This window comes from Haliaeetus leucocephalus, unplaced genomic scaffold (assembly GCF_000737465.1).
Source record: "Haliaeetus leucocephalus isolate CR32 unplaced genomic scaffold, Haliaeetus_leucocephalus-4.0 Scaffold795, whole genome shotgun sequence".
Taxonomy (NCBI): domain Eukaryota; kingdom Metazoa; phylum Chordata; class Aves; order Accipitriformes; family Accipitridae; genus Haliaeetus; species Haliaeetus leucocephalus.
In genome coordinates this window covers 4,354,540-4,368,626 of record NW_010973231.1, presented here as the reverse complement: position 1 = coordinate 4,368,626, position 14,087 = coordinate 4,354,540, and the positions used below count along the sequence as shown (strand labels likewise).

The window sequence follows — 14,087 nt, the reverse complement described above, 5'->3', positions numbered from 1 at the left end:
GGGGCAGGGGGGGAGCTTGCCTGGGCTCAAGGGGCTTCCACCACGCCATCGGTCAAACTTTATCGTAAATAGTTTCCAGCACAACCAGACTTAAATCGTACTACTTCTACTTTTGATACGAAGTTAAAAGCCTGGGGTAGATACGGTCATCATTTTTTCTTAACTTTCAACCAATCCGGGGAATTGTTTGGATATAGGTACTTAGGGCACTGCACCAAAAGAGGTATGTATCTGAGAAGATAAGGAGAATGGATTTAATATCTTTTTGTTCAGATGAAGACATAAAACAGAGCACGCCTCACAGAAAGGACTATTGATTGTACTTATTCTGGTTTTTGATGAGCACTCAGATCACCTAGGTGTCTTTTGCAAATGTTAGCTCTTAATGCGCCTGCCCCTAACAGTCATAATCCTGTTAGACAAGTACATGTAAGGATCAAACTTAATCCATACTAAAAAATAGTTTGAAGGGTTATTTTTGCTTGAACCAAGAATGAACTGGAACCATTGTTCTGAAGTGTTTATGGAGCCTAGGCTGGGCTTGATTTTTTTTTTTAAAAAAGCCTTTCAGCTCCCTAGATAAAACCAAACTGAAAATTCATATAAACAAGCTAAAAGAAGACTATGTTAGTGAAATTCTACACAAACAGGAAATATTTGTGCTTATGTCAGTTTGCTGTCACTAATGTTTTACCAGAGTGTCAAGGCTGGAAATGATGTCTCAGAAATCCTTCAGCTGTAATTCTGGATGAGGAATTTTATGCTAGCAAGGCAAGCAAGGCAATACATTTAAAAACCCAACATATTAATAGTCCATTTATTTAAACAAAAGACTCTTCTACCATCTGGGGGTTACAAGAGAGATTAAAACAAAATGGATGAAAACAAATCATAAGTAACAGAGATCTTCGCAGAGATATACTCCTGCTGAAAAAGGATCAGGCCTTTATACCTGTTAACGCATCTCCTATAAAGTAAATGAAGACATAAACCATAATATCTGTCTCACACGCTCTCTCTCTCACACACACACAAGTTATAGGATATGCCGTCAAGCCATTGGGCACAAACCTAATTCCAGAGTACACAACAGTTCACACAGTGACGTGGTTTTATTGACAACGTGTGAAGCGGGCTCCAGCTCTGTGCCTATAAACTACCAGCCCTGGTAGATGGGAGAGCTCCTGGTTAACCGGTCATCACCACTAGTGTTACCTTCAGACAACATGCTTATAGCCTCATCGGTCTGCTGGCTGTCAGTTGTCGATATCTTCTTTGAATCGTGGATGTTGCTTTGGTAGTTCACTGGTGAGGGATAGGCATTTTCACCCACAGTTGATGAGGACATTGATTCCCAGGGTATTTCTCTTTTTCGCCATTTCAGGTCCACTCTCCATCCCGTCCAGCCATAGAAAGCTAACGTGAAGAGGAAGCCTTGCATCGGATTAAGAACCCCCTAGGAAAGAGAAGCACAACAGGAGTTACACCAGCAGCTCCATTTTCAACTCCAGCAAAACACTTTGCATGCATTAACAACTTCCCTTTCACTGAACGATTGCTGTCTTTAAAATATGCTATTTGCATGCAAATAAAAATGTGTGGTTTTTCCCATTGCAGACACAAACAAGTCGGAGTGAAACACCACGACCTGTTGTTCCAATATGCTGAGGCCATCCCAGTGAACAGTAAGCACCAAAAGGTTTTCTAGCATGGATTTTAGCTGGTCAACTCCCTGGTGTGTTTTTAACTTTCCCCACAAGGTCTAAACTTTTTTATTCACAAAAGAAAATACTATATTTTTCACTAGAAGCCAAGTCAAATATAGGAGAGTAGACACTAGCACACACGAGTTTTTTAAAATAGCAGGAATTGAGCTGTCTTGAATTGCTGCAGATTCCTGAGGCAGTGAAAATGTCCATCAAAGTGGGATGGAAGAATGGGGAGAGACACTGAAAAAGAAAATCCCAAGTGATTTCCAAAAAAATTCACTCTCCAGGTGAGTAAGAGCAAGGTCCCTGCCACAGGAATGTGTTTGCTCCTTGTCAGAGGAGGTTGTAGCAAATCCGTTACATCGCTTAGCCCTTCAATACAAAACTGCTCAAGGACTTAACTACACAAAGCGTGCTTAGGCCTTACAGGTATTTAACAGATCCAGAATAAACTCTCTTGGAAAAGGAACCTGCAATATTCCCTCAAATATTCCAATAGGATAAAAAAGGGTAGGGTACAGTAAGAGGCCAGCATCTTACAGCTATTTTTTGGTTCATTGCTTTCAAGATTTTTCATGTATTTGTCCCCAAATAATTATTCAAATGTCACGATGTAAGATGCAATTATTCTTTATAATAAAGAAAACCCTAGTTACAAACAGAGAATTACCAGAAAATGCCCATTTTATTGGGGAAACTTCAGGAATCATGAGCTAAAACTTTGTAGCTTGCTTTATGGCAGAGGTTAGCAAGGTTAGACTAGAAATCAGTGTAGTGGTCTGTTCCAGATCTTAAAATGGGTAGCAATCACTCACAGAGAGAATGCATACTCCAGTAAATGGGAGAAAAAGTTGGCCTTTGGTACATTTTTCACAAAGTTTAAAAGTGAAAAGCACTCCCAGTGACCACTCCCTCCTCTCTCTTTCTGCTTTTCTTCCTTCATTTTCAGAGTGTTTATATCCCCCAAAATCATAAACCACCCGCTACACTGGTGCTGTTCCACCAGTCTTATAAAAGTGATTTCTAAGACTCAGCAATGTCATGGCTGACCTACCATTATAATCCATGTGATCAGTGCAGCACTTCTGATGTTTTTCAGGGGTATTTCATTGATATCTGGCTGCATTTCGAGATAGAACAAAAGGCTCTCATTGATGATATTGGATGACCAGCTATTGCAGGAGTAAAGAAGAAGACAACAGTTATACATATACATGTATATGTAAAATATGTTTTACTTTTAAATTATAGAAATTAGGATCACTAATAAGGAGAGTGAGATTTATATTTTTTTTACGTTAAGTCTCAATCTTAAGGGACCAGTAGGTCTCTCAGATCATGATCAAAAACCAGACACTTACCTACTAGCCCAGGCCTAGACGAAGAAATCAATATAACAAAAAAAAAGAATCTGATTATTTGAGCTTGCTGCAGAACAGTAAGCTGCAGGATAAAATTGAGATGATACACAACTGTGATCCATAATGGGAATATCATGCATGCTGACTTCTTTTGCTTGTGGCTTAAAAGGATAGTGCTTACAGGTAAGGAGACCAAATACATGCATATATGTTGTAAAAGGCTGCAGAAACTCCAGCTGGCATTAGAATTTCAGGGTTAGATTACAGCAGACTTTCAAAATGTCCATAAAAAAACTACAAAGCAAAACAAAAGTTGACTTTAAAACCCTTGAAAATGCCATCAAAGTTTTGGAATAAAGGCAATTTCTGTTTCCAAAGAAGGATGAGCATAATCACGCCTCATCCTGTGAAAGAGACTGAGGATATTCTACACTAAATAAAGGTTATAGCAAATGGCTGTAACTTCTAATGACTTCTAAACAGACAGACCAGTGTTTCTTTATAGTTCTACTGCAGCTTCAGAAAGGAAATTATCAGAATTCATGTCATGCTTTCTAAATGGGTTTATACATGTCCTTCCTGCAATTATATTTTTATCACAGTGTAAATCCTCCTGCTCTCCCCTCCCATATCTGCAGGCAGCTCTTCTACCCCGTGTTGCCCCAACCTGCTGTCTTCGACAAATTCAGCTCATATTTGACTTCTGGGATGGAAGGGAATCTTCCCTAAGCTTCTGAGACGGGACTGCCTCAGCCTTTCCCTACAGTGACCTTTGAGAGAATTTTTATACTCTAAAGCTTATGTTTTATTAGGAGAACAAAATGCAAAACTACAGCTGTGATTATTTCATTTAATAGGAAAACCTAGAATGAGACAGCATGGAAATAAACAGATGTCCCCACTGTGTCCTTGGGGAATCGGTCCTTTCTTTCATGCTTGCTCCCCGACCAGAAACTGGCCACCGCTCCTTAGGTTGCAACGCACTTCTGCAGTGCCTCTGGGCTCTTTGTTTCCACAGCCCTGGAAGCCTGGCTCAGTCCCTGCTCCTCGTTATTTCAGCAATTTCCAGGAGGTCGTGCTGCGGGGTCCTTCCCTGCCGTCTCACCCCCTCCCCTGCCGGCTACCCCACCTTTCGCACCAGAAACCCCTCTCCCAGGCAAGCGGACTCTGTTCTTCCCCAAGAAAAGACAACCATTTCCCTCCAGAGCACTCCGGTTTACAGCAGGCAGAAGACAAGGAGGCAATCTTTCTCCCTTCTCAGCCTTTTAAAGCAACGTAACATGCATTAATGTACCTGTGTATACAAAACGTCAGTAGCTGTAGAGACTGTTAAGTTTGGCCAAGCCATTTCACTACTCCAGGACCATTTCCTTCCCCCCCGTCGCTTGTGTTACCCACGTAGGTCGTAAACACTTCACAGCGGGGACTGCTTCTTGCCAGCTCATTGCACAGACCCTTGCAGAGTGGATCACCACTCCTTCTGGGGCCTTTATCGCTGTGTGATAATTGTGAGATTGCAGTAAAAAAAAAAACATTTTCTCCAAAAGCAGGCCCTATTCCAGCTCAGTTTTGGTGTGTGCATCCAGTACCTCCAGTTCCAGTTAACCACGCCAGGATCTTTCACACTGGGTGGTGCTGCTGGAGCAAAGGTGCAGGGATTTAGGGATGAGGTGTTTAGCGTCCCTCCTTCCCCACTTTCTTTGTTCCCTCTCTCTTAACTCCTTCCTGTCCTCCCCCAAAGTACTATTTTCATGCAGGAAGATGGAATATTTAAAAAAGAAGATTAAATGATCGGAAATTTCACACACAATCATACGGAGATTTCTTTTCTGGCATATGACCCTGTATTTCCAGTCGATATCCGTGCTTTTTTCACACACATGGGATCTACAGACCACAGAGGTGGTTGCATTCTATAACCATAGTCAGGGCCATGAAGGTAGTCATAGTAGCATATGTATTGTAGGTTTTCAGTGATGTGTTTGGTGACAAGAGACTCTGAGAAATCTTGAGTACAGAAAGCCATCTATCAGCCCACAGTGCTGGGGAGCTGCTGTTCCAGACAGCTTTAGTCTGGCCCACCCTTTTTTTTTGCTATTGTTTCTTGGAGTTATTGTCTTCCTGTTGGTTAAACATTTTTTATCATTTCCTCGCAGCCCTGTGATGCTACATGAGTGATTCAGCTACTTTGTGAACTAGTTTAGAGCTACTTCTTCCTTAGACACCTTCCCTTCCAAGCATAAAGACAAACAAATGAAGCAACCCATCAGACTCTATTCTTGTCCCTGACCCTCTCCAGCTGGGAAAAAGGCAGTTTAAAACGAAATAATGTACCTCTTACCAAATAATGAATACCAGCATAATTTTGAAGAAGCGGATCTGGATCTCTGTCCCCAGACGTCTTTCATTCTCTGTGTAAATCCCTTGTCTCCCTTTTAGTAAGGAGGCAACTGGAAAGTATATAATTATGTTCATTAATATACATGTATCTTGTTAGTTATAGGCACAAGGATCCAGAAGAGAGATGTCTGTAAAGAGGGAACAAAGGAACAGATGGATTTGTCTCCAGCAGCACTTCAGAAGCTGGAAAGACCATCATCACGGAATCTCACATATAGCCTAGTACTAAAGGAAAAGAAGTACACATTATGGATTCCTAAAATGAGTGATATCCCACTAGCTGGTTTTTCTTCTGTCAATCTCACTGAAAATAGAAAACAGTATGGTCAACATAGTTCGCTTTATAACAAAAGGTAGTGCTTACAACTTCTGTATAACATGTGATATAATGATAAATTTATTATGTGATGTTTAGACTAAAATAGAATACATTCTATGCTATTATGCACATTATATTTCATTGGTCAATTGATATAGCATTGGCTACACCTCTAAAACTTGACAGTGTAATATTAGCAAAATAGACATTATTATGCCACATGCTATTCAGATGTCACAAGGAATATACATATGCACAAACACAAATATACACAGTGTGTCTTTTCCCATACGAAAAAGCAACTTTTTATATGAACAACTTTTTAAAGGGACAACTGTTCTTTTGAAAATTAGTATTATTGAGGGATGCAGGATAGATGGGATGAAGACTGAACTGAGAATACAAGGTCTTCTGTAGCTGGTATTATATATTCAATGTGTAGATGATAAGTATGAATTCAGGTACTGCAAACATCTAGCACTGGTCATACTGCATGCAAAGAATGCATTGAATCTGTGGCTTTTTTTAAGTTTCATTTCTTCAAAGCACTGGATAATAAATTAAATGGGAACTTCAAGATCCCATCTGACTTCTGTACAATTATCATTTGTTTCATAATCTCAGAATCAGGAGTGACAAAATTCTGATTTTTTTTTTTTTTTTTTTTTTCCCCAGGGCCGCCAAGAAGTTAAATCAACTATCAACTATCAGATCTCACCAACATTATCTTTAAACCAGAATAAGTTACATTCCAGAGTGCAGGTTGGTACCAATACTACAGCAGAGTTAAGCATCCACTACACACTGCCTCAGATACTTCAAATCAAGAGTAATTTAGTAACATAGAAACACCCTTGCCAATCTGCATAGCTTGAGTATGCCGTCAGAGCGTCTCTCTAGGGCAAATCTCCCATCAAGATGGTATCTTCATTTCAATAGGCAAGTCCCTCCCACCCTTTGCTGTATCATTACGATTTAATGAGGAGCTATCCCACATCACTGAATATGCAGGCATGACTTTTTACAGTATTGTTATGTTGCTAAATCACACACACATACTGAGTGATGCTGGCCGTTAGGAACATACCTGCTGATACTGTCCTCCTAAACAGGATTGGGTTGACCACCAGCACTAGCAGGAGTGGGGCATAGGTTGTGATGTAATGTGGGATTGCGTGCTCCAAGCCATTTTCACAGCTGAGAAGAAATCATTAACAGCTTACGCATTATTTTTCCACAGCTGACAGTTCTGGCTATTCTATCTATGTCATCTTCAACTTAAAAAAATAAAAGGAATGAAGCTAACAGATGCTAAACTTTTAATTCACAGATCTTCAGCACCAGTTCACATAGGACACAAAGTTGATTTTTAACCTTCACTGTCTGTGCATTTTTTTCTCAAATTTAAAGGAACAAATAGAAAGCTAAAACCAAGAGTGGAAGAACAGTGGCTCATGGCAGAAGCTGTATCACAGCCCTGCTGCATGCCAAAGTGCATGTATTGCCTGGCAAATTTCTTCAGGGTCCCCTGAAAGCTGGGCTGGTATTTCTAGAATACTCACCGACCCAGTGGGACACGCTTGTCAAAGACCAAAAAAACCCCAACATTTGGATGTCTGTCTCTAAAGCTGACCGAAAGACATTCAAACGACCAGAGAGTGGTACAATTTGGCAGTCTGTTCCCAGAGCCCTGCTTACCTGGAGAGAGAAGGGTAGTAAAGCAGTGCAATTCCCTCCACGCAGAGCATCACCGCGAGGCCCCACGTCATCATGTGGTACAGCACGATCGTACTGCAGGCACCAAACAGGACAGCAGTAATTAAAGATACCGAATGTTACGCTTTCCACATTGCAACATAAAAAGAGGAGCCTCACTGAAACGGAGCTTTACAGACATTAAACGCTGCAGAAACAATACTGGTGGTACATTAAACTAAGGAAAGCAGGTGGGGCGGGGGGGCCTTCAGAAAAAAAGATGAGCCAAAGCGGTTGTTCAGGCTTGCACACAGAAGTCCTGTGTCCTCTAACCTGTAGGGTGGAAAGCATTTCCCCTATCCCCAGATTTCCAGAAGGAACCCCTGCATCCTTCATTTCTCCTGCAGAGACCAAATTAGGGGATTAAAATGTAAGAATGGAGCCAAACAGTCAAATAAACCACCCTTCCGTAATTTGCAGAGAATTATGTTCAACTTTCAGAGTTGGATACTGCTCCCATCTTAGGGAGATTCAGACCTGTGTGTGTAGAAAGTCTTCCATTGTTTACTTTGATCTTAGAATCAAGCCCAAATACACATGATTTTTTTGGTTAACAGGGATAGGGGAAGGAGGTAGATCCCAGTTGTTTCAGACTAGAACTATGAGACTTCACAAAATGAGGTTTATCCTCTGCAGGCTGAAGTTAACTCAGAAGTACCCGTTTTGATAACATCTACCAGACGAACCATGTCTCCAGTACCTGATTCCTCAGTATCATCTGGAAACAGAGTCACATAATTCCACGTATAGCACAGCAACTGAAGGTCATTTTGCCTTTCTAACAACCAACTTAGAAACACCTTTTATTTTCTGTCTGGCATTAAAGCATGGTACTTTCCAAAGGTTTTAGGTTCTTCTGTTACAGGCATTGCAGAAAAAATGTATAGTAAATACATATAGTTCTTTAAAAGTTTACAAATGTAATCAGAAGCATAATAATGACAACACTGAGAAGTGGATAAAATAGACAATCTGAGAAAAATACCTGGAGAATGAACTATATGAAATTCAGCACTTTCCCCCTCCCACTTTATTTTCAGGATAACACTTTTTTTGTCACAAGAATCAATTTCAGGTAAAGAGTAGGGACAAAAATAGTTATCTTGCTGCAATAAAGTTTATAGAGCCCAATCTGCTCCCTATTTTTTTCAAAGGTTAAATAAATCCAGTTACATTTAAATTCCAGTTGGACATAAACAAATCAATATCTGAGCAGTGCCATGGCAATTTAAGCACTTAGCACACCACTTATCCATGTCATTACCTGGTGACCGTATGAAGATCAGATATTTGTACAACCTTCACTTACACACTTAGATAGCTGCAGACAAACATGGAGATACAGTGTTGGAAGGAAAATAACAGATTCAGAGCTTTAACTCTGGTACCTCAGTCCAGCTGATCTTCTTACCACCAAGTAAGAATCAACGGCATAGCAAAACAACCACCAGAAGCCAGCGCTATATAATAGCTGGATCCACATCTGCAGGGAAAAAAATGCCAAATATCACAGCTGCTTCTCAAGTACCACGGGGGACAGGGGAGGGACTCAAACCTTTAGCCTGGTGATTTGTTCTTTAAATGTGTGTATTTTCCAGCTGAGATTATGAAGTATGAAATCTTACTCAAAAATCACAGGAACAGCATTGCTGTAGCCAACGGGTCAAGTCATAGGTAAATTGTACAGCATTTGCTTTCACAGCTTACTCTGTCATTTAGAGAACCTGTTATTTACCTCTCCAGTCCTAACCCTCAATGTTGTGAATGAAGCCCGAAGAAATTTATAGTGAGGATGTTTTAAATTTAGGTTAGAATTTTAGTAGTTTCTCAGTAGCTGAGGCATGAAAATATAACGAGGTCAGTCATCACCACAGTGTGCCTATGCATCATGGGTTCTGCATGTGACGGGTGTTTCCTCCATGCACAAGAACCCGATTCAGGGAATGATTATTAAGAAAAAAAGGTCATTAACAAAAATATCACTCACCTTCTGGAAAAATTATCCTTACTGAACTCTCTGACAGATTTCTTCAATAAAAATCCAAAGGAAACAGATTCAAGTCAAGTTAAATTCTACAGTGTTCATGAGCTGACCCCATGCATTTTTCCCATGAGCCTACATAAGTGACCTTTCTTTGCCACTGTTCATAAATTCCAAATTTCTTCCCCATGGGAGCTGGCTCTTTGTAATAGCCTGGAACTATTTTAATATTCTGATTACCTTCCCCCTGAGCCCTCTTTCAGTTCTTATCTGAATATCCTTTATCACAGCTCCATAGTAGCATCATTTTACAGCTGGAAAGCAACATACTTGTTACTGAGCCAAACGTCAGTGAATAGAGGTCTACCATTCCTCCCTTCAAAAGGCAAATCAAGCTGGGAAATATTTCCTTTCACCATGGGTGTAGACCCTATCCCTAGTCATTTGCGGCACGAATTATTCATTATTTAATTCAAACATCATGACATTTTCCTAGTGCACAGGAGCCAGAAAATAAAATTCCAGTCTTCCTTCTAATGTGCTGTACTCACAGCACTCAGCATGTAACTTCATCTGCACTTTTACATATTTGCTGCAGTTGAAAAATGCACAATTTCCTATACATACACACACATACAAAAATAAACTGCAGGGTCCTTCCACCCAGAAAATCCAATGAAGACAAGACTGTCTCCAAAAATAATATATCAGATGCACTTAAAACCAAAATCTTCATATGCTGTCTCACTTTTCCGAAAAATGACATATCTTGCTACAGTGCCTGAGAGGGTACCCCCTCTGCAAACCAAAGGGTGTGATTCAAAGGAGATGCCTAAAGGCCTCGCTATTTGGAGTTTGTATTGGCTTGTGCTTAAGTAAAATAAAACAATAGTACTAAAGAAAATGAAAATAGAATCAGAAACACTTTATTAACTCACATGAGAATATGTTAGGGAAAGTGAATGGAAGGAGGGTCGTTTTTCATTCCAATATAATTAAATCTAAGTTTAGCGAGTGACTCAAATTACAGCACTTTGCCGGAGCCCAAGAAAGGGAAAATAAAAATTGTGGTAGACCGCTATGCTGCTCACCATCTAACCTGAGATCCAAATGAAAAACAAACAGTCTGCATACAGTATCTTTGTCACAGTATTTTTATACTACTTTTTGTGTTAAGGGCCAGAAAGTGAAATTTAAGACATAGGGAAACATGGTTTTTGAATAGGACATTCTTGCTACAAGATATTGATGTTGCTGGTTTCCTCTTCCTCAAAGAAAAAAAATCAACATTTGCATCTAAAAAGCAAAACTTAAACATGTATGATGGAACTGAGAATCGATAGCTGCGTACAACTGGTATTTGCTTCTATGGCACAACACTGTCATGTCTGAAATTGTCATTATATAGGCATATAAGGTACAGTGAGTTCAGTTTAGCACACATTTTATTTTAAAACTACTGGAGCTGAATAATTCTGTTTACATGCAGTATATTCTCTTCTATATTGTAAACTTTGAATTGTAAAGCCAATATTGTTACTGCTCATGTATGAATTCATTGGGCCCCCTATGTTCCTATTGAATTTGGGTAAAATGGTGGTCTGTCTTATTTGTCATTTTGGTAAAAAACGTGGCCTTTTTTCTTGTACAGCAAACTAAAATTATATGTCTTAGTACTGTGCTTGTAATATTTGAGTTTTAATCTGCACTTTTGGAATGCATTTACACTTTCTTATTCTTGTGTTTTAATCCAGAAGGTATTTAATTAGACTTGGCCAGATGCAGTGGTTGAATGCCCATATAAGCAGCAATCTGAGCTGTAATCCCGCATAGCAGGGACAGACCTTCTGCCAGCAGCTTTGCGCCTTTGGCTGTATTTATCCCGCAGTCCCTCTGCATCTAAAGCACACGCTCTCCTGCCACAAAAGCTAATTTGAGCTACCCGAGTTGCCGGTTTCAGTCGGTCCCCGCTGCCACCACGCAGGCTGTAATTCCTGCTGGAGAAGGCGGGCAGATACCCTCATGCCACGGTGCGATGGAGCCGCCGAGGCATTTGCGATGCTGTGCCGGCACAAACCAAACCGGCGGTTTCACAGCCCATTCGGGAATGCCTATACCCTTACGCCTCCATATCCCTGACTTCAGTAGAGGTGTGCCCTCTGCACATCTCAGCACTGCTGAGATGAGCGAGTACCACGAAACGCTTGGGACCAGCCTGACCTGCACTGCCCCGTGTCCTCCCACGCACCGGGCAGCATCCAGCACCCTGAGCCAGGCTTTCGGAGGGAGGCACGAACACACTTGCAGGGCTGTGGCAGAGGCTGAAAACATCACATCCAGGCTCTGACTCACAGCCAAATTTCCTTTCGGACACAGTGGTTTGCCTTTCAGACTCGCCGCACGGAGTCAACCGGGAGCAGGAGGAAGGGGAGACGATCTCTGTACCTACCGCGCTCCCCACGCAGAAGGCAGAAGGCCACACGTCGGTCCCGTTCGCCACAGAAATGTTAGCTATGAAGCCTGGGAAGCCTAGCCATACACTTGACCTGAAGATCATACCTAAAGAAAAAAAAAGTCTTAATGCTTTGAAGCTGCTGGTGTGATTTGAATCACATGCTTCTCCCCGGCCACATATTTCACATCGCAGCCCAGATTTTGTGCGTCCACAGGAAGGCTACGGCTGCAGAGGAGCACGGCAGGAACAACTGTGCTATTTAAACATCAGTGTAATCGCTCAGGGAAAGTAGCCGCAAGAGTCTGAAGCTGCTGGGACTTGAAATGTTATGTAAATTAAAATCTCACTTACTTACAGATACTGTCACGCACTTCCTAAAATTAATCAAGTGGCGTTTAACAGATTGCCATAAACCAGTAACTAACTATTTACAACTTTACCAGCATTTATTCATAAGCTAATGTTAATTTCTCTATAATCCCTTATTGCAGAAAAAAGTTATTTCCCACTTTTCGCTGCCTTCATTTTTACAAGCAGCTCTTTTCCTCTCTGTCACAGGACTGAACAAAGCAGGGCTTTGGAATTAGGTGAGAACAATACACATTTTTTTAAATGAACTTACAGTTTGTTAGTGAGATTTTTTGGGTTTGCTTGAAATAATAGGCATTAAAGCACCAACATATGGCAGAACAAAACCACCAGGTTTCCCACCAAGAGAGAACAGTTTCGCACCCACCAAAGTGACTCTAATTCAAAGACAATGATGGATAAATAGTTTGAGTTTGCTGGTGAAAGAGAAAGGGAGAAAAATAACTTTATTTACTGCTGGCCTCACCTGACTGAAAGGACCTTTTCCAGGTGAATGCACACACATTTTTTCCATCTCTCTCTTTCTTTATTTCCCCCTCTATCGTTTGTTTTAATATTGGTACTTACCATGTACCATGAGAGAACCTGGCTAGGTATGAAAGGGGAAAAGACCTGAAATCCCACTCCTTCCCCAGGCAGTGAGAGAGACTTACAAAACAGCACTACCTCTGTTATCTAATGTGAGGGGAAAAATGTTATTGTAGAAACAAACCCATCCTGTATTTTCATAGCATATGTCACGGTAATTTATACCTAATTTGGCAGTAAATGCCATAGAGTGACAGGACAGATTTAGACACATTAGTTTCATTTTGACTCACGAGTTTTGTTTTATTCTCTGTTATATTCCTCCAGCCTATCAGCCAGGGGCCGGCAGCAGGTTGTCCTTGATAAGGAGCTTTGCTCACATTTCAAAAGCCTGTGTCCAGCATGATCTGTGTACAGCTGCAATTCCAACTCGTTTGCTGTCGATGTGATGTGCCCAGAGAAGTGGCTGGCACATGAACAAGACGGCAAACTTGGTCTGAGAGAATTTAAAGACATATAGGAAGTGTTTTTCAAATGTAGTCCTAAAGATCAGCTGAGTGTTTGATGCCAGCTTTAGTTTTAAATGTGCTGCCTCGCCTCCGCTTTTATGCTTTACTCTGAGAACCAGCCACTGCTGTGGATTTTAATTTGTTTGAAAGCAGAGATTTTGGTGTAGATTTGTCAGAAGCTTTTACTTCTAAAATATAACTATTAAACAAGACCTTTCTCCCCCCAAAGGCCCACCACTTTCTGATCTCACTTAGCCCAAATCTTCCTGTGAATACATACAGCATGTTTTCCTCAGAAATCTCTGTTGTCCACTCACCAGATTCATTTAGCTACGGTACCTCAGCGCAACCAGAGCCTGCTACAGCAAAGGTGAGGGACATCAAGCTGGCGCTTACCTAAGCCACCAAGGATGTCACAAATGGAGATAAGGAGAAGGATGGTGGAAGAGGAGGAGGCTTTGGGCATCTTCCGCGGGCTCTGTCCCTTCTTCGGCAGGAGCTGCAGGATGGTCAGTAACAGACTGACAGAGGCGCTGCCAATGCAAACTCCACAGAAGACTTCAGGCTGGAAATTCATCACTAGCTGGGTAGCTGCATCCCGGTTCGGGCAGCAGTAGGTTTCTAACCTGGGAGAAGCCATGAAGCGTCCAGCTGGTGGAGGGGCCCCACGAACAGAAGAAAATGCTGTTGCTTCCCCAAGG

General features: G+C 41.2%; 1 protein-coding gene across 1 annotated transcript; it reads right to left on the bottom strand.

The window, feature by feature from the left end:
• Window positions 1–788: 788 nt before the first annotated feature.
• Window positions 789–14,087, bottom strand: GPR143 (G protein-coupled receptor 143). Its single transcript, XM_010581586.1, has 8 exons — window positions 13,783–14,087; window positions 11,975–12,084; window positions 8,933–9,027; window positions 7,488–7,580; window positions 6,877–6,986; window positions 5,412–5,520; window positions 2,764–2,881; window positions 789–1,456 (listed from the first exon to the last, which is right to left on the bottom strand). The coding sequence occupies exons 1-8, from the start codon at window positions 14,024–14,026 to the stop codon at window positions 1,157–1,159; spliced, it is 1,179 nt and encodes a 392-aa protein (XP_010579888.1). The 5' UTR covers window positions 14,027–14,087; the 3' UTR covers window positions 789–1,156.

Excerpts from the sequence above, each read along its gene's own strand:
- GPR143 (XM_010581586.1), bottom strand. The coding sequence starts at position 14,026 with ATGGCTTCTCCCAGGTTAGAAACCTACTGCTGCCCGAACCGGGATGCA. Across the intron at positions 9,028-11,974 it reads CCTTCTGCGTGGGGAGCGCG|ATGTGGATCCAGCTATTATA; the intron begins GTAGGTACAGAG and ends TTTTCCCTGCAG. Across the intron at positions 5,521-6,876 it reads TAGGAGGACAGTATCAGCAG|TTGCCTCCTTACTAAAAGGG; the intron begins GTATGTTCCTAA and ends TATACTTTCCAG.